The sequence below is a fragment of the Carcharodon carcharias genome, chromosome 4, assembly GCF_017639515.1.
Source record: "Carcharodon carcharias isolate sCarCar2 chromosome 4, sCarCar2.pri, whole genome shotgun sequence".
Classification (NCBI taxonomy): Eukaryota; Metazoa; Chordata; class Chondrichthyes; order Lamniformes; family Lamnidae; genus Carcharodon; species Carcharodon carcharias.
Window position 1 is genome coordinate 148,430,670 of NC_054470.1, and position 26,005 is coordinate 148,456,674.

General features: G+C 42.8%; 1 protein-coding gene across 3 annotated transcripts in view; it reads right to left on the reverse strand.

Moving 5' to 3' along the window:
* The window catches only part of LOC121276870 (versican core protein-like), a 228,990-nt gene that overhangs the window by 143,952 nt on the left and 59,033 nt on the right, over positions 1–26,005 (reverse strand). For all 3 annotated transcript variants that reach the window (XM_041185460.1, XM_041185461.1, XM_041185458.1), the window contains exon 8: positions 7,273–10,866. In XM_041185460.1, the coding sequence (XP_041041394.1) occupies positions 7,273–10,866 (3,594 nt within the window). The remainder of the gene's footprint in view (positions 1–7,272; positions 10,867–26,005) is intronic.

Consider the following 26,005-nt stretch of genomic DNA (forward strand, 5'->3'; position numbering starts at 1 on the left):
TGTACCGACCTTGGGATCAGCAGTAGTGGAGTCCTGGGTTCAAGACCTGAGTCACAGCAAAGAAAGAACCTTCTTATATATTGCTAGTTTCAGCTTCCTTACCATTTATTGTCCTTTCAGGGAGCAGACCAGCTAATCCAACATACTGATGACAGCTAGACTTTCTAGCCTGTGTGAGGCAATTTGCATCAGTAATACACTTAGCAAGGATACAATGTATCAAGGATACATTTGTTTCCTATCTCTAATTGCCCTTGAACTGACTGGTTTGCAGGGCCAGTAAAATAAAGTAATATAAGCAAACCAAAGGACATTAAAGTTAACGTAAGGGAAGTAAAGTTAAGACATGGCAGGGCAGCTCAGTCATGTGGAAAGCGTGTCCTGTTAAATGTGGGAAGTCATGGACACGGCTGGTGTCCTAGACGAGCACATGTGCAGGAAGTGCTGCCAGCTGCAGAAACTTGAGCTCCAGGTTTCAGAGGTTAAGCAGCGGCTGGAGTCCCTGTGGTGCATCTGTGAGGCTGAGAGCCATGTGGAAAGCATGTTCAGAGAGTGGTCACACTGCAGGCTAGGAGCATGAAGGCAGAAAGGGAATGGATGATCACCAGGCAGTCTGAGAGAACCAGGCAGGTAGTATAGTCCCCTGGGATCCTGCTCACAAATTTCTTTTCCATTTTGCATACTGATTAATTCCTCAGGGGAGTGCAGTCAGAGCAAAGTTTGTGGCATCACGAGTGGCTCGGCTATATAGGAAGGGAAGAAGAAGAATGGAAGAGCAATAGTGATAGGGGATCCATTAGTTAGGGGAACAGACAAGCACTTCTGCAGCCATCGATGTGACTCCAGGTTGGTATGTTGCCTCCCTGTGCCAGGGTCACCAAGTGGCTAAAGGACGTTCTTCTGGAAGAGGGTGATCAGCCAAAGGTCATGGTCCACATTGGTACCAATGGCTTAGGTAGGAAAGGGGATGTGGACCTGCGATCAGAATTTAGGGAGCTAGGTCGAAAATTAGGAAGCAGGACCTCAAATGTAATCTTCAGATTACTCCTAGTGCCACGTGCCAATGAGTACAGAAATAGGAGGATAAGGCAAATTAATGCGTGGCTGGAAAGATGGTGCAGGAAAGAGGGCTTTAGCTTCCTGAGACGAACTCTGGGAGAGATGGCACCTGAACAAGCTGGACGGGTTGCAGCTGAACAGAGCTGGGATCAAGTTCCTTGCAGTTCATTTTGCTGGTGCTGTTGGGGTGGGGGGGGTGGCGCTTTAAGCTAACTGGGCAGGGGTGTGGGAAGAGGAGAGAGTATTAAAGAGGAATACCATGGTACACAAGGGAAAGGTGGATAACACAAGTGTTTTTTATTCATTCATGGGATGTAGGCGTTGCTGGCTGAGCCTGCATTTATTGCCCATCACTCATTGCCCTTGAGAAGGTGGTGGTGAGCTGTCATCTTGAGCCGCTGCAGTCCATGTGGTGTAGGTACACCCACAGTGCTGTTAGGAAGGGAGATCCAGGATTTTGACCCAACGACAGTGAAGGAACGGTGATATATTTCCAAGTCAGGATGCTGAGTGACTTGGACGGGAACTTCCAGGTGGTGGTGTTCCCACTTATCTGCTGCCCTTGTCCTTCTAGATGGTAGTGGTCGTGGGTTTGGAAGGTGCTATTGAAGGAGCCTTGGTGAATTTTTGCAGTGCATCTTGTAGATGGTACACACTGCTGCAACTGTGCATCGGTGGAGGAGGGAGTGAATGTTTCTGGATGTGGTGCCAATCAAGCGGGCTGCTTTGTGCTGGATGGTGTCAAGCTCCTTGAGTAGTGTGGGGAGCTGCACTCATCCGGGCAAGTGGGGACTATTCCATCACACTCCTGATTTGTGCCTTGTCGATATATGGACAGGCTTTGGGGAGTCAGTGGGTGAGTTACACATCACATAATTCCTAGCCTCTGACCTACTCTTGCAGTCACAGTATTTATATGGCTAGTCCAGTTCAGCTTCTGGTCAATGGTAACCCCTCAGGATGTTGATCGTGGACAATTCAGTGATGAAGCCCAGGATGTTGAGGTCGGCGAGGCGGGGCGGGGGGGGGGGGGGGGGGGGGGGGGGGGTCGCCTACTCGCCAATACGTAAAATGATGCAGGATGACATCAAGCAGAACTCCTGATGTCACCACATGTCATTTCAATTTTCAGGTCGACGGAGGCGCAGCCAAATCAGCTGTGAGCCCGCCGACCTGTCAACAGCCAATTGAGGCCATCTAAAAAGTAATTCAACTAGTTAATGGACCTGCCCATCCAACCTTAAGGTTGGTGGGCAAGTTGGGAGCCCTGAAGGGCTTCAGAAAAAGCATGAAACCTCATCCATTTAATAGAAGTTTGATTAAAAGTGATGGACATGTCCCAACTCATGTGACAATGTCACATGAGGGGACATGTGAGGGAAATTTTAATTTTGTGCATTGACCATTTTTAAATTTGGCGCCAATCTCCCTGAGGCAGCACTTAGCCTCAGGGAGATGTGTGTGCTCTTTCACATGCATGCACGATAGCGCTTCCTGGTGGACATCAATCTGGGTGGGCCTTAATTGGCCCGCCCACGTAAAATGTTGGTGCGCCCGCTCCTGAACTTGCCCCCAAATGGGTGAAAATTCTGCCCGATAAAGTCATTGAACATCAAGGTTAGGTTCTCTCTTGTTGGAGATGGTCATTGCCTGACACTTGTATGGCGTGAATGTTACTTGCCATTTGTCAGACCAAGCCTGGATGTGGTCCAGGTCTTGCTGCTTCAGCATCTGAGAAGTTGCGAATGGTGCTGAACATTGTGCAATCATCAACGAAAATCCGCAGTTCTGACCATATGATTGAAAGAAGGTCACTCATGAAGCAGCTGAAGATGGTTGGGCCGAGGACACAATGTTGGGGAATTCCTGTACTGGTGTTCTGGAGCTGAGATGACTGATCTCTAACAACCATAACCATCTTCCTTTGTATGACTCCAACCAGTGGGGAGTTTTCCCTCTGATTCTCACTGACTCCAGTTTTGCTAGGACTCCTTGATGCCACACTCAGCCAAATGCGGCCATGATGTCAAGGGCAGTCAATGTCACCTCACCTCGAGAGTTCAACTATTTTGTCCATGTTTGAACCAAGGCTGTAATGAGGTCAAGAGCTGAGTGGCCCTGGCAGAACCTAAGCTGGGTGTCAGTGAGCAGGTTATTGCTAAGCAAGTGCCGCTTGATAGCACTGTTTCTGACCCCTTCTATTACTTTACTAATGATAGAGAGTAGACTGATGGGGCAGTAATTGGCCTGGTTGGGTTTGTCCTGCTTTGTGTGTACAGGACATACCTGGACAATTTTCCACATAGCCAGGTAGATGCCAGTGTTGTAACTCTACTAGACAGATGCATCTGTGGCAGGCAGGTTGGTGAGAATGAGGTCATATCTGTTAAAAGGTGAAGTCAGACTAAGGGAGAAAGTGATGAAGTCTAAATCAGGGTTACTGTGCATGTATGTGAATACATGGGGTATAGTAAATAAGAATGGGGAGTTACAAACGCAGATTGCCATTTGGAAATATGATGATGTGGCGATAACAAAGACCTGGCTCAAGGAAGGGCTGAACTGGGTGTTAAATATTCCTGGGTACAAGATGCTTAGAAAAGATAGGAAAGGAAGGAAAGGAGGAGGGGTGGTGGTATTAGTTAAGGTGAGCATTGCAGTGCTGGAGAAAGAGGACATCCCAAAGGGTTCAAGGACAAAATCAATTTGGCTAGAGCTAAGGAACAAAAGGGTGCAATTACATTGCTCAGTATAGTCTGTAGACTGCCAACTAACGGTAAGGTTGTGGAGGAACAAATCTGCAGGGAAATTACAGAGCGGTGCAAACATTATAGAATAGTTATAATGGGGGACTTTAATTACCCGAATATAGACTAGGACAGTGGTAGTGTAAAGGGCGGAGAGGGGCAAGAATTCCTAGACTGTGCTCAGGAGAATTTTTTACAGCAGTATGTGTCCAGTCCAACAAGAAAGGATGCACTGTTTCTGAAGGGGAAATCATATTTAACTAACTTGCCAGAATTTTTTGAAGAGGTAACAGAGAGAGTTAATGAGGATAATGCTGCTGATGTGATATACATGGACCTTCAAAAGGCATTCAATATAGTCTCACATAAAAGACTTGTGAGAAAAATTATAGCTCATGGAATAAAAACAACAGTAGCAGCATGGATACAAAATTGGCTGAATAATAGGAAACAGAGGGTAATGGTTGATGGATATTTTTTTGGGCTGGAGGAAGGTTTGTAATGGAGTTCCGTAGGGGTCGGTATTGGGATCCTAGCTTTTCCTGATATAGATTAATAATCTAGATCTTGGTGTGCAGGGGACAATTTCTAAGTTTGCAGATGATACAAAACTTGGAAGCAACGTAAACTGTGAGGAGGAAAGTATAGAACTTCAAAAGGACATAGACAAGTTGGTGGAGTCGGCAGATAAGTGGCAGATGAAGTTCGATGCAGAGAAGTGTGAGGTGCTTCATTTTGGTAGGAAGAACATGGAGAGACAATATAAAATAAGGGGTATAATTTTAAGGGTATGCAGGAGCTGGGAGACCTTGGTGTATATGTGCACAGATCATTGAAGGTGGCAGAACAGGTGGAAAGAGCAGTTAATAAAACATACAGTATCCTATTAATTAATAGGGGCAGACAGTACAAGAGCATGGAGGTTATGCTGAGCTTATATAAGACACTAGTTAGACTCAGTTTGTGTACAATTTTGGGTGCCACATTATAGGAAGGATGTGATTGCAGTGGAGACAGTACAGGAGAGGTTTACAAGAATGGTTCCAGGGATGAGAAACTTGAGTTGTGAAGATAGATTGGAGAGGTTGGGATTGTACTCCTTGGAGAGGAGAAAGCTAAGAGGAGATTTGACAGAAGTGTTCAAAATCATGAGGGGTCTGGATAGAGTAGATCGGAAGAAACTGTTCCCGCTCATCAAGGGATTGAGAACGAGAGGGCACAGATTTAAAGTGATTTGCAAAAAAATTTTTCACACAGCGAGTGGTTCGAGTCTGGAATGCACTGCCTGGAAATGTGGTGGATGTAGGTTCAAGTGAGGCATTCAAGAGGACAATAGATGATTATTTGAATGGAACCAATGTGCAAGGGTTCAGGGAAATAGCAAGAGAATTGCACTAAGTCATGATGCTCATTTGGACAGCCAGTGCAGACATAATGGGCCGAATGGCCTGCTTCTGCACCATAACAATTCTGTGATTCTGTGATTTCGGAGGGCAATTAAGGGCAGAATTTTCCACTCATCAGGTGGATGTGCGCCCGACCCAAACGAGCGTAAAATGATGCGCGATGATGTCAGATGAGCGCACTGACATGATCACGTGATATTTCAGTTGACAGGCACACACAGGAGTCAGCAACGTACCCGCCGACAATTAAAAGGCCAATTAAGGCCATTAAGGTAATAATTAAATTAAATTTTCCCCAGCCTGTCCAACATTACAGTTGGCGGGCAGGCAAAAAGGCCAAGTGGCCTTTGGAGTATTTAGGAAACCTCATCCATGGCCGGGATGAGGTTTCCAACAGCAAATAAAAATTAAATATAAATGTTTAAATTTCATTCACATGTCCCTGCTCATGTGACAGAGTCTCATGAGAGGACATATTTTTAGCATTTTTAAAATCTTTCCTTCTTATTTTAAAAAATCTTCATCTCCCTGAGGCAGTTATGACCTCCTTCCCTGCCCCCTCTATATGCAGCCCTGAGTGCTGCAGCATTTGTTTCACACGGGGTAGACTTTCATTGGCCCACCAGTATGATATCACAGTCACAGCCTGATTGCAGGTGGTGGTCAGCTTCCTGACAAGCCCACTTGATGAGGGCAGCCTAGGAGTCAACCACATTGCTATGGGTCTGTAGTCACATGTGAGTCAGACTTCCTTACCTAAAGGACATTAGTGAGCCACCTAAGTTTTTACAACATTCAATGATAGGTTCATAGTCATCATTATTGAGATCTTTTATCAATTGAATTTAATTTACACCAGCTGTCATGGTGGGATCTGAACCCATATCCCCAGAGCATTAGCTCAGGCCCCTGGATTGCTAGTCTAGTGATATTACCACCAGGCCACCGTCTCCCCTTTCAAGTTATAGGGCCTCCCACTAGCCCCACATTTTCCAATGAGGTCAGTGTTACAGGTCCCTAGCAGGCATGATCTGCCTGTGATTGTTCGGATCGCAGCATAAGGAATTACAGAACTTACATTCATATGGCATCTCTTGCACCCTCAGGACATTCCAAAGCACTTCACAGCCAATAAATTACTTTTGAAGTGTAGTCGCTGTTGTTTGTAAGCAAAGGCAAACTTGTAAGCAAAGGCAAACACTGCAAACCCCTGAACAGCAATGAGATGAGTGACTAGCTGTACCATTTTGTTTGGTGATGAAATGAATTCTATGTTTTTCTTCAAAGTGACATGAGTACTTTCCATTCATCTGAACAGCCAGACAAAGCCCTGGTTTTGTATTTTTTTTCTGAAAAATGCAACCTCTAATAATGATACATTTGTTCTGTCCTGAACTAACGTGTCAACGTCAATTATCTACTTAGTCCCTCCATGAAGCTTGAATTCATCACCTACAGCGTTAACAGGCAGTGTCCTACTACTGAGTTAAGCTGGTTCTAACAACATGACTTTAACATTGCCCTATTGCGAGATGGAACATTGCTAATTAAATTAAACCTAGAATATCTCATTCAGCATTTGTGTCTTTTAGAGAAGTTTTGAAATCCACATGAAAAAGATAACCCTAATGAAACCAAAACAATTGCTTCCATCACTCTGCCAACAAGCCACTTGTTTACTGGAATGTAAAGATTATATCTACTATAACAATTATATTGATATATTTAATAAAAGAACAACGAAAAAGCCATAGCACTCAGATAGTGGAGTACAAAAACAATTTCAAATCATGATGCCATAAAACCAAACATAGCCTCTATATAATGGCTATGGTAAAATTGGTTTCCAACACTATTAGGATTCTATCTATTTTGAAAAGCGTCAACCACCACCATACTAATTCTTGGATAAGAGATTGAGGTTCATCAAAATCATAATGTCACCAATGGCTAATAAAATTTAAACAACTGACCCTTAATAGATACAACAGATTAACCCTACTACAACAAATACATATTTATAGAAATATGTTTTTAAAAAACAAATAAAAATAACTTACCTTGGTCGGTTGGTGTTTTCTGCGCTGTAATATTAGCAATTAACTTTTCTTCAATAGTCAGAGGCTTCTGCTGCTCCTCGCTATCTACTGGAGTTGGGGAAGCCGTGGTTGATGATGAAACAGTGGAAAATGTTGAACCTTCCACAGCCTTTTGAGCAGCTTTAGAGTATGCAAGAGAAGGTTTAAAGGTTGTCGATGCCAATTTTGTTCTGGATGATGGTGTGGTGAAATATTCGTCATCGATTTCCGGTTGTGATACTTTGCTAGTCATATCAACCTCCAAGATATCGGGAGGCAGTGTAGCTGATTCACCAATAATTACAGTCTCTTCGGCTGTTGTCTCACCAGGCTCATTTTCAATAATAATTGGAGTTATAATCGTTTCAAAATGCTTAGGTTTCACAGAGGTTTTTAGTTCACGTTCAGTCGTAGAAGTACCTGTACCAGGTCTAATTTCAGCCGATGGAGCTGTGACTGTTGACAACATTTTAGGTACCATTGAGGTTATGTTAATCTGTGCTGTGGTGAAGGGTGCAGAGGTTTCTGTTTTAATATCTGTAGATCCTGTGGTTTGATAGCGTGTTATGTTTTCTTTCTGTATAGCTGTGGGCTCTTCTGTAGCCTCTGTTTTTTCTATTGAAATGGGTGGGGAAATAAAAACTGATTCATTCTGGAAAGTGGAAATTTCTTGTTCCAATTTAGGCATTTCTGTAATTTTAGGCATTTCAGTAATTATTACAGAGCTTACTTTATCAGGGGTCCTCTCAACATCATCTGAAGTGGGGTATTTTACAAAAATGCTTGTTTCAATCTCAGGGGTTAAAACGGCCTCCTGTGTTAAGACAGGATGGTGGGATGTTGCTTGCTCTGGCTTATCCTCAACCTTAGCAGGAAATGTTGATGTTGATGGGGTGGTTGTACGTAATTCAGTGCTCTTTCTCAATGTGCTATCTTCCTTGCTCACATGTTCAACTGTAATCCTTTCAACAGTGCTCATTTCTAGCTTTTCCTGGGGGCTTGCCACTGTGGAACTTTCAGTAAGTGACACTGTATTTGAGAGAGTAGCTATGGGCGCAACTTTTGTGGCCTCATAATCTAAATGTATTGGTCCTACTGGGTGAGTTTCATCCACAGACACCAATTTAGTTTTTGCTGTTTTCTGTGGATCTATCATTGTAGTAATATGACCTTCACTTTTTGCTTCTGATGTTTGTATGGTTGCAACTATGTCATATGTGTCATTTTTTTCCCCCGTTGCTGAGACTTCCGGAGTCTCAAATGTTATTTTCTGATCAAATACAGAGAAGTGGATTTTCTGACTTTCCTCAATAACTTTTGTTTGAGAACTCAGAACAGTGGTGACTGGTTCTGGTGCAAAAGAAGATGTGGACTCATCCTTTGGTAACCGAGTTGTCATATCCACTTTTCTATCAGGTTCAACAGTTGAAACATCTGGTTCCACTTTAGAGCTTGTAACAGTGTGGTCTTTTCCCAACTGGCTTGTGCCATATTCTGGTTCCTTTTCCTTGTATGCATCTGTTTGATGACTTACAGAAGCTACCTGATCGAAATATTTTGTGCCACTTTCTGGTTCTCTATCTGCATCTGGGGTTGTCTGAATTTCCTGAATCAATGGACCTTCAGTTATGATTGGCTCTCCAAGTCCACTGGACTCATACGTACTGCTCTCATGTAAATCCTTTATTGTGGAAATCCCCAAAGATAATATATCAGAGGTGGTAGTTTCCTCTATCTGGTCAGGCTTTGTTGACTGTGCCACTGCCTGAATGACCTTACTTTGATAAGAAGTCAAATCTTCATCCTTGGGGCCTTTACCTATATATTTTGTTGATGAAACTTCCATGATGCTTTCTGGAGTGCTAATTGTGTGATAAAAAGTGGACAGTAAAGTAACCTGTTGAGGTTCTAACGTGGCTGATTGGACTGTTGACCTTTCAATTAACTTAGTTGACTCAGTATGAATAGCCTTAATGTCTGTGTCTTCAAAAGCTCTGCTGGACACTATTTCTGAAGAAAAGGGTTCAACTTCCAAATGTGGCTCAGCCTTATCTATTTTACTGGTGTGTGGTAATGAAACGGAAGTTCCTTCAGATTCAGCAAAGCTCACTTTTGTAGGTACAGAGACTGTTGGTTTTATTGTAGAAAAAGCGTATGGTAAAATAGTTTCTGCATCGGCTTTAATGGTCCCTGGCTCAGCTGTTTTTTCTCTTATAGTTCCTGGGGCTACAACAGTACCAGTTACAGGTATAGCAGTTGCTGAGCTGATTCCTGACACAGTTGTTGCCAAGGTAACTTTTTCAATATGCTTGGTTTCTTTCTCTTCAGTTGTTATGGATTGGATTGTAATGATGCCAGTATCTTGTGTGGAGGTACCCACCTCTTTCTTGATGCCCTGTTCTTTCTTTGGTTCAAAACTGAGGTCATCGGTTACCATTGGGGTCAAATCTGTTCCAGTATCATGTTCAGCAGACACTGCTTCATGTACCATTAAAACTGGTACTACTGATGACATAATGAATTTCTCATCACCTTTATCTTGTATTTTCTCACCATCTCCAATCTTCACTCCATCCTTATATGTCAAATCTAGTTCACTAATGCTAGCTCCTGTAACAGTAGCAGTTTCAGTTATTTTCTCAGTCTCTTTTTCAGTTTCCAGCTTTTGTCCCTCAATCTCTGAATGAGACACTGAAACGCCCGTGATGTGTGCTTCTTCGGTTAGTTGCCATTTACCAGTGGTTGGCAATGATGTGGTTTCCACTGAAAACATTGTCCTGTCATCCTCTCCCTCCACTGGCTGAGTAATCTCACTTGCGTGTTCTACTGTTATTTTTACAGTATCAATTGTTGCCAGTGTTGTGCTGCTGGTGGTTTCCTTGATCTCTTGTTGTCTAATAGTTTGGGAGTCTTTTTCTGAACTTTCCATTCTCACAGTGCTGGCAGCTACAGATAATTTCAGCTTATCATCCTCACCCGTTACAATATCCATTTCTGCTAACAATGTGGTTTGTGTGCTAGGTTGAATTTTTTCTTCCTTTTGGGCAGGGGTACTTGTACTTTGAATTTCTCTTGTAATTGATGGTCCAAAGGGGGCAGCTAAAGTCGCTGTCTCTATGACTATATACCTACTCAAGTCTTCAACATGTCCAACGACACGGCTTTCACTTTCTTCAACTGGAATTTGCACACTGTGTACAACTGCAGGTATCTCAGTTCTTGTACTTTGTTCTACTGATGTTTTTACAGTGGTTTCATCACTAGGCCTTGCTTTAATACTTGGAATTACACTGTGGCTTTGTGTGAAAACTTCATCCCCAAGTTTGATGATATCAATTTTCACAGGATGAATCTCAGTAGTCACTACAGCACTTGATGTAGGCTCAGTGGCTAAATGAGCACTTATCTGAACTTTTTCTTGAAAAGGCTTTGAATCAAGACTCCTGCTTTGATTATAACCTTCAACAGCGAATGTGACAGGTGGTTCTACCTTCTGAACAGTCAGATTAGTTGCAGCTTGATGCACTGCCTTTAAGCCCGAAGCTATTTGTGGTGTTGTTTTCTTTACAGGCCTACCTATGAACACATAAAAAGAAAATGTTGGAATTTTGTCAGATTGCTTATAACAAACCAATTTAGGGTTATATTTTATATTACACAAGAATAACAGTAAAAAATACAAAAGCCATTATGTTTTCCATTTAATTCTACAAAAGTATTGTGGAAATTCCTCAGTTTGATCTGGCAAGCTCCTGTGAAATCTTTAGCAGAAGCCCAACACAGTGTTGAGGCTGGAATTCCTGTCAGAGTGGTGCAGGTGGGGACTCAAGATGTACTATTAGTGACATGGGCTACTTAGGCCCTATGTAAATTCGGTGACCTCCCCAATTCCACATATTCTGAAGGGGTACAGTAGCTTAACAATCATTTCACTGGATTAGTACACAGGAGACCTGTGTTGAAATCCCAACATGGCAGCTGGGGAATTAAAAATGCACTTAATTAAATAAATCTACAATAAAAATATAGGAACAAAAGAAATAGGAGCAGGAGAAGGCCATTTGGTCCCTTAAGCCTGCTCCACCATTTAACTAGATCATAGCTGATCTTCTGCCTCAACCCCCAAAGCACTATCTTAATATGTTTACTCCCTAGGAATCAATCAATCTCTGTCTTCAACATTCTCAATGACTGAGCCTCCGCAGCCCTCTGGGGTAGAGAACTCCAAAGATTTACCACCCTCTGAGTGAAGAAATTCCTCCTCAACTGAGTTCTAAATGGCCTACACCTTATTCTGAGGCTGTGTCCTCTGGTTCTAGCCCCCCAAACCAGAGGAAACATCCTTTCTGCATGTTGAGCCCTGTAAGAATGCTATATATTCCAATGAGATCGCCTCTCTTTCTTCTAAACTGGAGAGAATACAGGCCCAGTCACATCAGTCTCTCCTCATAGGACAATCCCACCATCCCAGGGATCAGTCTGGTGAACCTTCATTTCACTCCCTCTATGGCAAGTATATCCTTTCTTATCTAAGGAGACAAAAACTATACGCAATACTTGAGGTGCAATCTCACTAAGGCTCTACACAATTGCAGCAAGACATCTTTACTCTTGTACTTAAATCCCCTTGCATTGAAAGCCAACATACCATTTGCCTTCCTAATTGTTTGCTGTACTGCATGTTAGCTTTTAGTAACTCATGAACAAGGACGCCCAGGTCCTTTTGGACATTAACACTTCCCAATCTCTCACCATTTACAAAATACTCTGCATTTCTGTTTTTTCCTGCCAAAGTGGATAACTTCACATTTTTCACATTATATTCCATCTGCCATGTCCCTCCCCACTCACTTAGCCTGTCTAAATCCCCTTGTAGTCTCTTTGCATCCTCCTCACAACTTACATTCCCAATAAGTTTTGTGTTATCAAGCTTGGAAATATTACATTGGGTCCCCACATCCAAATCATTGATATAGAGATTGTGAATAACTGGGGCCCAAGCACTGATCCTTGTGGTACCCCACTATCCACAGCCTGTCAACCTGAGAATGACCCATTTATTACTACTCTCTGTTTTCTGCCATTAACCAATTTTCAATCCATGCCAATATATTACCCCTAATCCCATAAGATCTAACTTTGTTTACTAGTCTTTTGTATGGGAACTTATCAAAGGCCTTCTGGAAATCCAAATGCACCACATCCACTGGTTCCCCCTTATCTATTCTGCTAGCTACATCCTCAAAAAACTCCAACAGGTTTGTCAAACATGGTTTCCCTTTCATAAATCCATCTTGACTCTGCCCAATCCTACCATTATTTTCTAAATTCCCAGTTATCACATCCTTTATAATAGATTCTAGCATTTTCCCTACCACTGATATCAGATTAACGAGTCTGTAAGGCCCCATTTTCTCTCTTTCTACTTTCTTAAATAGTGGGATTATATTTGCTGCATTCCAATCTTACGGAACTGTTAGGGGAAAATTAAAAATGCTAAAAGAGAATACAATGAGAATTTACTGAAAAACCCTAAAATCTCCAGGCAGGCATGGCTGCTAAACATATTAAGAGATGAACATTGCTCAGCCTTGAGAGTCAGACTGGAAGACTCAAGAAGGGACATAAGTTAGATTAGGTGTACTCCCCTCTCACATAGGGAAGGGGCAGATGATTTTAGCTTAGATATGGGAAGACATACAATGGACAAAGAGGGGGCTTTGATGAAACACAAACAGTCTTGAGCTGTGAGAATCAAAGTCTTTGCATACATATTTTAATTTTGATTGGGTAATATAATTATGTATATATAATTTAGAATAATTGGTTAGCAAAATCACATGTTTATGTACTCAATAGGATAGTTTTAACATGGGATCGGTGTGTCGGTTACCGATTGGATGTATTCAAATGTACTCAAATGTATTGTGATAAGAAAAAGTACAAAAGTAATGAAATGTAATCAGTCTGGGAGCTGGATCTTCATTCTTAGGAATGATTGCGGCTCCCTTGCATATGCTTGAATAAAACCGGTAAAAGGAAGCCTGAGTCTCTGTGGTCGCTGGGTGATCGGGGATTGTAATTTCTCCTCTACAACTGGCCTCTGTGGTAGTTGCTGGATTGGAGGGAGTACCTTCTTCAATTGGCACAGTCGGCAGGATTTACCCAGACCTCTGTGAAGGCGGAACAATGATCTGGTGAGTATTATCTTTTTGAAAGATACTCTCCGGTTGTTCGCATCAGACTAGAATGGAGATCTAATAGGGTGGATCTGAATGTTTCGGCCAGGGAGATTCAGGTGGACAGTTGAGGCGAGTGAGCCTCGTGGAGACGGAGTGTCTCGGAGGAACTGTGGGTCCCTGTTTAATATGTGAATGTGAGTATGACTGACAAGGATGAACTCGAATTTGTTGCAGAACGGGGAGGTGAAGGAACCATGTCCCTTCACCTCACCAGGAAGCATAGAAAGTTGATCAGCAAAATGAAACAACAAGGGTGGCAGCTGAGTCATCCACCGTTACGCTCCAAGGAGTGGTGGAAGCTCAGACTAACGATAAAACTGACAAAGCTACAATACTCATTATGAGTCTGTATCTGCAACAAACTAAACTAATACAGAAATACATCGGTCAAGTTGCACCGGTCGCAGTGGCAGGGAACCTGAAATGTCCCCTACTGAATGTTTGTAACTTAAAAGAAAGGAATTGATCTAAGTTTCAAGAGCTGTTTGTGCTGAGGAGAGAGAGAGAGAGAGAGAGAAAGGGGGTACCCCTAGGGGGTTAATGAGCAGTGACAGGCATCAACAGAGAAAATATGAGCTTCAGTCAGTTTGATTGTCCCTAAAGGTGGAGCCTCCAAGATCCCTTTATCCCCCCACTGCTACTTCAAGCTTCGTTTAGAGTTAAGTTCAATATTATAGGAATATAAATACATACCTTTATATATATGTTTGTTTGTGTGCAAGGAAGCATTTGTATGTGAGCTTTAATGTGTTTTCGTCCCTAAATTGTCATGTGTGTGTGTAGTTCAGCACGTTAGAGTCAAAAGCCCTATATTAGATTAAAGGAAAGGTATACTCAAACATTCCAAAGTTGTGTATAAGGTTTGAGTTGAGATTTCTGGCAAAAATCGCAATTTGAAGGTATTGTAAAGATAAAACAGGGCTTGCTTTTGTTTGTGATGAGCCAACCCTTGTACCACCCCCTTGCAGACTGGTAGGGAATAACCCTCATCACCAGCTTCCAAGCTGATTGGAATTGATACATGAGTTGGTATTCTAAATTCTGAGGGGAAAAAAAATTACCTGAAATTCAGAAGGATTCTAGGAAAACCAAAAGACATAAAGACATGGTCTAGGTAGTTCCAACTGATAAAAGGGGTTTTTTTTTTGAAGAGATGAATTAAATATTAAAGGAAATCTGCATTCCAAAATTTGAATTTGGGACAATCTTGAGATGTAAAGTGCATTGTAATTTAACAGATTACTTATGAATAATGAGGATAATGAATGTGTCGATAAACATATGGGACTTCTAATCTGAATACAAATCATTATACATGAAAAAGAGGCTGTTTTAATTTTGATAGTGTACATTACAGTTCTTACAAAGTTGAAATATTTGAGGTTTGGTTCTTGACGAAGTTCTCAAAAGGGAATTTTTATTTTAAAAGGCTTTTGACAACAATTGGCACTAATTCAATGCTGCAAGCTTTTGTATTTGTAAGTCTGTTCCCAAAATGTGAAGTTAAGCTCAAGAGATGACAAAGTTTGGCAGAAATCCAATTTTTGGCTTAGTTAATGAATCTAGGATAATGCTAAAAAAAGTTAGACATAATTTAGTGGGTTACCTTTGAGACAATAAGATATTGTTTGAGAAGAAGGAAGCAAAACATGTCAATGCCTGATTTCTGTTTTAAAACTGTTATGAGAATACTTTATTGGACTGTAAAGTCTTCCAGACAACCTAAACAAGATAAGATGGTAGCTATTGCATGTGTAAATTGGTATGAGGAAGGGATTAAGGATAGAAGAAAGAGATAGGGAAAGAGGACACCACAATGTACAAACTATTTTAAGGAAACTGAATTTGATAATCTGGCCATCAACTGAGACATTGGAACCACACAGGAGAAGATAAGCAAAGACCTAGAGTCAGAGATCCCCGTTGATATGGAATAGTTAATTTGGCCTAAAGAGTAAGGAAACATTTTAAACGATCAAGACAATAGAGAAACTGACTTCAAGAGAATCTTAGGATGATCGTGGTCAGAAAAAAAACAAAAAAAAACCTTAGAGGTAAAACTATTCGGAATCTGTAGTTGAGGTAATTGAAGGGTAAGGAGAAATAATACTTAACAACAATTTACCACAAGATGGATACAGGTAAAGAGAAAGTTGGGAAAAAGCTAAAAGATGTATTACTGACTATATTAATGTGCCTGTGAGCTACGAAGAGTAAGACCACAGGATTAATACATTGCTGACAGGCAGAGTTAAACGGCTCCCAGAGAGAACTGCCACTGGAAGTGAAGATAGTGAGCCATTGAAAGATAGGATAAGAAGGTGCATTGTAGAGCTGTGTAGACAGCTTGAGGAATTTTGAAGTCTGACATGAGACAGCAGCAGGAGATAGTAAACTGGAAGGAGTGGGGTGACTACTCAGATGGATTCAGATCAGGGAACTCATGCCACAGGGAGAGGACTTGCATATGACTTGTCACAACTACCAGGATTCCATAAAATGGGCTAGAAGCCAATTGAAGAGGATAGTCAATGAATATAAATTTCGAATCGTTCTGGGAATTAGAGCAAAAGCACAGGCTAGGCTAAAAAGAAGTATAGTAGGAGACATCGGAGGGCTATTTGGGAGTGCCAATTCCATGCTTAATTCAGGTCAGATCTAAGACTTAAATGATTATGCCTCCTGGGTGGCTGCTGAGACCACCCGAGGATTGCACTACAGTGCGTGTGGGACAGGTTATGCCCTAACATCCGTGGAGCTACAAGGAGAAGGTCTGCTACGGATCCTTAGGCAGACTGCAGATGGGATAACAGACACAGCCGAATCGCAAGCCAGAGGGAGGGCACGCGATATGCTAGCACGAGATTTAATTGATGGGGTAAAATCCGACATTGAAGATATCAGGTTCAGGACAATTCCCGAACAGATGTTCGAGTTAGTCTACCAATTAAACCTCGTAAATTTACGCCCGGAGCGGCAGGAATTGATAATTATGCAACCTCAAGGTGGAGGAGAGGATGGAGTTATAAAATTTGGCATGGCCATTCCCCAAGAACATCATCCAGATGGGCCTTTCCTGAACAGCTATAGGTTCGAGTCCCTAGGAGTAGACAAAGGGGGGATGGTATTCCGTGTAGGGCTACATGGAAATATACCCTATGTAAAAGACACGGTACTGATGAGTACTACAGATTGTTGTTCAGAATCAAGAAGTTACATGGTATGCTCATGCCAAATGCTGGAGGTATTTACAAACACCAGCAAAGTTATATTCACCGATTTACCGATTCAGGAGCATTTAAGGCAATTCAGGTATTCTCACTCAATGGTGCTTCATGACCAGCGAGGCTGAGTTCCTTTATGGGGACTTACTTTGTGCTAGCAACTCGCATTTCTGAACAGATGACCGATCCATTTACTACAGGAGACTTGCATTTGCCAGGCAGAGCCACAGGATACTTGTTTAGCCCTTGGTAGGATGACACATTGTTCACTGATCAAACTCCTGTCAGAATAGCATGCCTAACCATGCAGGAAGCCACAAGAATAGTTCAATTGTATGTAGAAGCTTCCAGAGAGCAAATCGCGAGGAGGCGTTCTCAAGTGGATTTAGCCACCCAACCAGCCAGGAGGTTAGCCCAATCAGCTTCTTCCTATGCTACAACCAGAAGATTGATGAATTGTTGGGAGACTGTTAGAATGGGTATGACGATACCCACAGGAATCTTATAGGCTATCAGACTCTGCTACTACCAATGTAAAACCTGGAAAGGGACTCTCCAGGCACAGGCAGCAACAAACCAAAGGTGCGCTTCAGTTCTCCGACCTATGCCTACTTCAAGGGGAAGGACAGAAAAAAGGAAAGTTATGTTATACAACCAGGTGGTTTAGGATTCCTCTGGCGGCCTGGACGACTGGCCACCCGAAGGACCAGAAGAGGAATTCTCAACTTAAGGTGTGGCCAGCTTGGGCTTTGTCAAGGGCCAAAAGGGGACTGTTACGGGAAAATTAAAAATGCTAAAAGAGAATACAGTAAAAATTTACTGAAAAACCCTAAAATCTCCAGGCAGACATGGCTGCTAAACATATTAAGAGTTGAAGATTACCGGATGAACATTGCTCAACCTTGAGAGTCAGACTGGAAGACACAAGAAAGGACATAAATTAGATTAGGTGTACTCCCCTCTCAGATAGGGAAGGGGCAGATGGTTTTAGCTTAGATATCGGAAGAGATACAATGGACAAAGAGGGGGCTTTGATGAAACACAAACAGTCTTGAGCTATGAGAATCAAGGTCTTTGCGTACGTGTTTTAATTTTGATTGAATAATATCATTATGTATACATCCTTCAGAATAACTGGTCAGCAAAATCACATGTTTATGTACTCAATAGGATAGTTTTAACATGGGATCGGTGTGTCGGTTACCGATTGGATGTATTCAAATGTACTCAAATGTATTGTGATAAGAAAAAGTGCAAAAGTAATGAAATGTAATCAATCTGGGAGCTGGGTCTTTATTCTTAGGAATGATTGCAGCTCCCTTGCATATGCTTGAATAAAACCTGTTAAAGGAAGCCTGAATCTCTGTGGTCGCTGTGTGATCGGGGACTGTAATTTTTCCTCTTCAACAGGACTCTGTGTTAGTTGTTGGACTGGAGGGAGTATCTTCTTCAATGGAACCATTCCAGAATCTATAGAATTTTGGAAGATGATCATTAATGCATTCACTATCTCTCCAGCCACCTCTTTCATCACTCTGGAGTGTAGATCATCAGGTCCAGAAGATTTATCAGCTTTCAGTCTCATTAATTTCTCCAGTATGACTAGTAGTCTCATATTCTACTTTCCCTTTTTTTTTATCAGTTTCTTGGTCCTCCTTTGCTGAATGCTTATAAGTTCCCAATCAGGCTTATGACAATTTTTGGCAATTTTATAATCCTCTTCCTTTGATCCAATACAATTTTTCACTTCTCTTGTTAGCCATGATTGGATCATTTTTCTTGGTGTGTTTTGTGTCTCAAAGGAAGATATATTTATTGTAAACCATATATTAATTCTTTAAATGCTAGCTATTGCCTGTCTACTGTCATATCTTTTAAGGTAGTCTCCCAAGTTACTGCAGCCAACTTGCCCCTCATTCCTTTGTAGTCTCCTTTGTTTGGACTTAAGACACTAATTTCAGATGAACTACATCACTTTCAAACTTACTGGAAAACTCTACCATATTATGGTCACTCTTCCCTAAAGGCTCCTTTACAATGAGATTATTAATTAGCCCTTTCTCATTGCATAATACTAGATCTAAAAAAGCCCATTGCCTAGTTAGTTCCTCAAAAAGCTGTTCTAGAAAGTCATAATGTATATAGTCCAGGAATTCATCCTCCACAGCATTAGTGCTAATTTAGTTTACCCAGTCTATATGCAGATTGAAGTCCCCCATGATTAGTGTATTACCCTTGTTACATTCACCTCTAATTTCCTTATTTATACTGTGCCCTATATTACCATTACTGTTTGTTGGCCTACAAATAACTCCTACCAATATTTGCTGCCCCTTGCTGTTTCTGAGCTCCACCCAAACTGATTCTACATCTTAATCTACTGATCTAAGATCCTCTCTCACTAATGTACTGATCTCATCCTTTGTTAACAGTACTACCCTACTTCCTTTTCCTTTTTGCCTATCCTTCTTAAATGTGAAAACTCTTGAATATTCAGTTCCCAGCTTTGGTCACTCTGTAGCCATGTCTCCCTAATGGCAAATAGATGATACCCATTTACTGCTATTTGTGCCATCAATTCATATACTTTGTTGTGAATGTTGCATGCATTCAGGTAGAGTGTCTTTAGTTTTGCCCTTTTAACATTTTTCAGTATTTTGACCCTATTTGATGCTGGCCTTTGTTTCCGCTGTCTTCCAATTTCGCTTGCTACTTTTCTTCCTACCATTACCAGCTTGGTTTCTCTCCTATCTGAATTCCCTCTCTCTGCCAAGCTAGTTTAAACCATCCCCAACTGCACTAGCAAATCTCCCAGCAAGGATATTGGTCCCAGTCCTGCAAAGGTGTAACCCATTTACCTTGAACCAGCCTCACCTGCCCCAGAACCATTCCCAGTGCCTCAGAAATCTAAGTCCTCTCTCCTTCACCATCTCTCCAGACATGCGTTCATTCGCTCTACCTTCCTATTTCTATACTCACTGGTACATGGCACGTGGAGTAACCCTGAGATTACTGCCTTTGAAGTCCTGCCTTTTAATCTGTTTCCTGCTTTCATCTGAAAGAAATCACTTTCAGGACCTCATCCCTCTTTCTAACTGTGTCGTTGGTACTAATATGGGCCACAACCTCTGGATGTTCACCTTCCCCCATAAGAATGTCCTGTAGCCACGCGGTGACCTCCTTGACCTTAGCACCAGGGAGGAAATTTGCAAGCAGCAGAAATGCACGTCTGTTCCCCCAAATATTGAATCCCCTACCCTTATTGCTCTTCTACTCTTCTTCCTCCTCTCCTGTGCAGTTGAGCCACCCATGGTGCCACAGACCTGGTTCTAGCTGCATTTCTCTAAGGAATCATCATCCTCATCAGTATCCAAAACAGAAAACTGGTTAGTGAGTGAGATAGACTCAAGGAACTCCTGCACAACCTGCCTGGCCCTCCTGGACTGCCTGGCAGTCACCTATTCCATCTCTGCCTGTATTCTCTTAACCTGCAGTGTGACAACCTCCCTAAGCATGATATCCACTTAGTTCTCAGCAGCACAGCTGCGCCAGATTGACTTCAGCCATCACTTGAGCCCTGAAACCCAGAACTCAATTTTCTGCAGCTAGTGACACTTCCTGCACATGTGGTCATCTAAGCTACATGAAATGTCCATCACTTTCCATATATTACAGGATGGCATTCCATGTGGCCAAGCTGCCCTGTCATACCTACACTTTTCTTTACAGGCTATTTATTATAAATCCAGAAACTAAAAAGCTAGACCCTACTGTTCCTAAGATTTAATACTATGAATAAAACTTAATTATTATTACTAAAATACCCAAGGTTTGAATAATAAATGAGCAAAATACTCACCAACCAATTACTTACCTATTTCCTGTGACATCACATTTCTAATTTTTTCAGAACGCGGCCGGTCCACAGATTGAGCCGCTGATCTCCACACTCTTCTAAGCTCAAAGTTAAGGTAGCTACTTACGTGAACATCATCTCTTCCCTCACCAAATCCTGTGACTCTGTGACTAACTGCACTCGGTGACCAGCTGCTGTTTTTGTGCTTGCTTACTTCCTGTTTTTGTGTTTGATTACTATCATCTGTAAGGGTGGCCATGAAACTGCAGGATTATCTAAAAAACATGTGGTTCACTACTCACTACTGTCCTTTAGAGAAAGAAATCTGTTGTTCATACCTAAGGCTATCTGGTGACACCAGACCCACAGCAATGTTGGGTGTGGGTTGTGGGGGAGGGGGGATGGTGGTGTTGACTCTCAGCTGCCCTCTGAAATGTCCTTGCCAGCCACTCGGTTGTATAAGGATGGGCCATAAATGCTGGCCTTGCCAACAATGCCCACATTCTGTGAGCTAATGAAAAAAGAGTGATCCTATTTCGATTGCGGAGATCATATGGAAATTTAAGCCCCTAAGTGTTGCTTAATCAGTCTCCTAATTCCTAATAAATTTGAAATTCCTAAATTAAAATGTGCCTATGATAGGTCCTAGGTAAATATGTTTCATGCCAGAAAAAAAGGACTTCCAACATCAATCCATCATGTCAGGAACAAGAATAGGAAGCATATCTGTTGTATAGTTATGGTACTGACTTCTGCTTTTTTCACCCAGTAACTCACTTTGCAATTTGCAGGGATCAAAGCCAAACACTTTAGAGGTCAACATAGTAAGCATACAAAGCCAAACACTCCCAGTGACTCACAATTGTCACTTGAATAAACATATAGGGCTGAATTTTCCCTGAATAGCCTCTGATTCTCTCACCATGCTGTTACCTCACTACTTCCTCACTCTGCGCGCCATATTTAAACTGCAGCCACGTGCACAGTTCTCAGTGCTTGCAGCCCAGGACTGCTCCAGTGAAGGCATGACCTCAAAAGCCAAGAAGAATGCAGCCCCCAGATTCAGTGACGTGAACCTGGAATGGCTTTTGGATGCTGTGGAGATCCACCATGATGTCCTCTACCCCCACTCTGGCTGCAGGAGGTCCAGCAATCTCACCACTCCAGCTTGGGAATCAGTGGCAGTGGTGGTCAGTGCCAACGCTGCACAGAAGCAGTCAGCCATCCAATGATCTCATCTGTGCTGCCAGTTTAAATCAACCATCTCATCGCTCTAACCTCACACACTCACAAGCCCATCACACATTCACTAGTGCTTCACCCATCGCCAGCTCAAGGGACATCACCACTCGCTCGGTCACCGACACCCTTAAATCCCCATCTGGCCTCATCTCCTCTGGAGATTGCCTCCTCATCCTGTGCATGGCTCTACTCAGCACACACACACACGCCTGGCATCCTTCTCATCTGCCCTGGCACGTGCCTTGCTCACACTCTCTCCATCTTTCTTTATGCAGGTCAAGGCCACACAGAATAAAAGGGAGAGGTCCCAGACCCAGGGTGGAGTACCAGACATCAAGGTCCTCACTGCCTTTGAAAATCATGCTATTAAACTACCAGAGACGACATGGACTGTTCCTGCAGCGACTGTGTGGTCAGCGGCAAACACCCACCTGCACCAGATCATCCCTCACTCAATATTACTGTGAATGCTCTCTCCTGTTTTTCACTTGGCTGTCATGCACTAATTATCTCTGCTTTCTTTCATAGGCAGCTCTGCCAAGCACCCAACACTCTCAGCCAGCCAGGTTCTCAGCTCCAGTTAAGAAGACACCTCAGATGGGGAATTAGAAATAAGCATTCTCGAAGACCCATCACAGCACTCACCTACACCCTCCACCAGTGCAGAGACACACAACCTGGTGGGACCGAGATCTACAACAGGATTTGGGTCACAATCTGGCGAGCACAGCGCACAATCTGCTCCACAACAGGCGGAGGCAGGGATATCTGAGGTTGTCAGCACTCAGAAGACTAGTGGAGGCAAGGAGTCTGTTGAGTCCAAGTCAGCTGACGAGCCTCTGGATTCGGTCCTAAATCAGTTGGTGGAGCTGCAGCAACAATCATGGGAACATCGAGAAGGAGTATCAGCTGCACTCCTCAGATTGCAAGGCATAATGGAAGAGTCCATCTGCCTTCAGTCCGAGGTAAGAATGTCATCATGCCAATGCATGGAGGTCAACACTGGTAGGATGGCGGCTGCCATGGAGACGTTGGTTGGCCTCCAACAGTGTCAACGCAAGAGGGGTGCAGAGCAGCTTGATCTCACTCCAACTGTCTTTTCTCCTCAAGGAGTCAGCAAGGGCCCTCGGGCGCCCATAGGGAGGACAACCAGCAATGGGCACCCAGGAACCATCCACCCAGGTGACTCCAGGAGTGTCCAGTCAATCCAAATCCCCTTTTCCTATGACCCCATCATCTCCATCTCCAAAGTCCAAGGAGGGTGGACCTGCCCCACAGCAGGACACCCAAACCAGGCCGGAGTCCTTCAGGTCTCAGCCCTCCAGAGGATGCCCGCCAAGATCGTCACAGACAAAAAGGTATCGCAGTCAGCAGGCTGCCTCCACCTCCACTGTGGATGTCGGGATGCACCCAGACATAGTGTTAGATTTAGGGAAGCCAAATACTATTAGGAACACAATGGTGGCACAGGTGTTCACAATATGTATATAATGTGCACAGCTTTAAATACAGTCACACCCATTCCACACCCTCTTTTGTGTTTGTCTCCTTTTCATGACAAGATTTGTTGCAGTCAATCAGGTGACATGCCATGGTCCCTCCCCCCACTTTACACAGTTGCCACTATCATGGGCATCTCATCTATGTAATCTGCTTCAATTTCACCACAGTGTCTGGCCATTTTCAGATTATTTCTGACATCAGAGGTGCCTCGTCCTCAATTTTAAGTGTGCTTGTGCAAGGCTCATCCTTCACATGCTTTGCAGGATCATGTAATGTTCACTCATGGCTGTGACATAGAGGCAGAGGTGTTCTCCCCTCCAGGTGGCGTGATTGAAAAGTGAAGGTGTAGTGTCGAAGGACAGATGTGCTAACACATGGAGAAGGGTCATATATCCTGGAACTCAATGTACTCTGTCTCTGCCAAGGCTTTCACGCTATAAGCCCAGACTCAAAGCTCATGTGTGCTCCAGTATGGTAACTGCATTTGCGATTTTCTGACTGTACAGCTAATAAGCTGACCAATAAGTGCGAGCTCATTGCCACTTCAAGTTGATGAAACTCTGGCCTCTCAGCATTACTATTATCCTGGCACTCAAATCTACAGCCCTGAGCATCTCTCACCGTGTAGTTGTCTGTTCGCAGTCATAAGACTTTCATCTCAATGTACAGATGCAGCACTGTGCCTCCCCTCACATGAACATTGGCTGAGAAAACTGATGCTAATTCCAAATGGTCAAACCTGGCAGGCAATGGAGCCTTTGAGCATAATCTGGACGTGCACATTGTTGCTTCCAACAATGCTGCCAGATCAACTTGGACCTACCCTGTGTCAGTATGGAACACCCCTCATCGTTGTCGAGGAAGTTAATGTCAAAGACCTCTCAGTCCTCCCATGTATCACTTGATTCCATTGTTTTGTGGTGGATATCCGTTTGTTAGCCCATGGACATTCAGAGATGGAAATGCATATGCCCTATGTGCATCTCAGCCTTCATCAACTTGAGGCCACTTACACAGTTCAACATGTACCCCCACACATACCCTGGGATATCCTACAGCCCTAGCCCTGCAGCCTCTTCCCTTGCCTGAGGCCACTTCCCACCCACTCCGCCCCTTCCCCAAGCAAGCCCGAGCTCTGCAGCTGTTGAGAAGCCACCACTGCCTTACTGCTGGTCTGGTAGGTAGAGACTTGCCCGTGAGCCTCCCAAAAGCGATGCGGTGTTGCCTGTGAAGCCTGGCGCTGAGTGAGTGCTGCCCGAAGCAAGGTAGGCAAACAAACCTCGAAGTCACAAGCAGAGCACAGGCCACCAGGTGCACGTCAGTTACGTATGATTGTGAAACAAGTCAGCATGACTGCATGCGGATATGACCTCATGATCCAGCGTAGGGTCGGGTAGGGGGGGGGATGATTTCTGCCAGCAGGACTTATAATAAGATGCTAATACATTGATGGGTGGAACGGACGATTGCAAACTGGTTTTGTGATGACAACTTGAAATTGATTTTTGCAATCTCCTGCTATTTTCCGCTCACGCCCACTGTGAATGGGGCCGGAAAATCCTAGCCATAGGGTTTCCATTACACATAAATGGGATTTACCCCAAAGTTTCACCAGCACTTTGGAAATAGTCAGAATAAACTCACCTCACAAAATATTTTCAAAATGGGTTACATGTTAAATTTTAATGTTCTCTTTATAAATTAATAACCTTCATTTCGGATCTGTCTGCAAGCAAAGGAGTCCATTATGGAGCACCGCAATCCTGAATATACCTTGCTGGTCTGCATGATTATTTTTAAAGCTATTTGGCAACAAGGCAGAGTGAAGCCCATTCTAAGATCCCAGGACCTAGCCACGCTAAAGGGTAGGCTGATAAACAGCAGCAGGTAAAAGAAACACATCTTTAAGTGATTTTTATTCATAAGTAATGAGATTTTGTAAACAGGGATTATTTTGAAACATGCTTCAGAATGTAATTTCGGGTTGAATAATTGTAAATCTTTACAGCACTACAATGAGACTTTGGCAGCTTTGACAGTACAGTGAAATAAATTTTGCATTAATGTGTTTTGTATAAAAACATGGGGATGAATCACCCGTGAGCATTTCCTTAATGATAATGATTAGTTTTCATTTTTAGAAGTTCTTTAAAAAGCACATAAAACCAAGAGTTGGCTTATTTGCTTTCATATTTAAACCTGCCATTTCCTGACTTTTTAGACTGGCTCCAAAACTACTAAAAATCGTAATTCAAGTCAGACAAAGCTGCTTTTGGCATCAAATAGCAGCTCATGGTCAGGCACAAGACAAAATGAATCATTTGTCACAAAAATAAACATTTTCGGCATCACCTCAGAATAACTGTATATTTTCATAATATTGTGGTTGTTGTGACGTTATAAGTAGGCATTAAATTGAGATGGTTGCCTTTTATTTTTCTTCTAATAGTTTAGTCCTAATGTGTAGACAACTCCTAACTACAGGAGGGGGCATGTTTCTAGGCTAAGTGAGCATTTCAGATAACCACAGCCTCAGCAGGATTGCTGCAGCCACATATCGCACTACTAGTTGAACTATTGATACAACAGCACGCAGAAAAGTTAGAGGTTGGAATTTTTCAGACCTCCCCCCCTACTCAGTGCAGCGG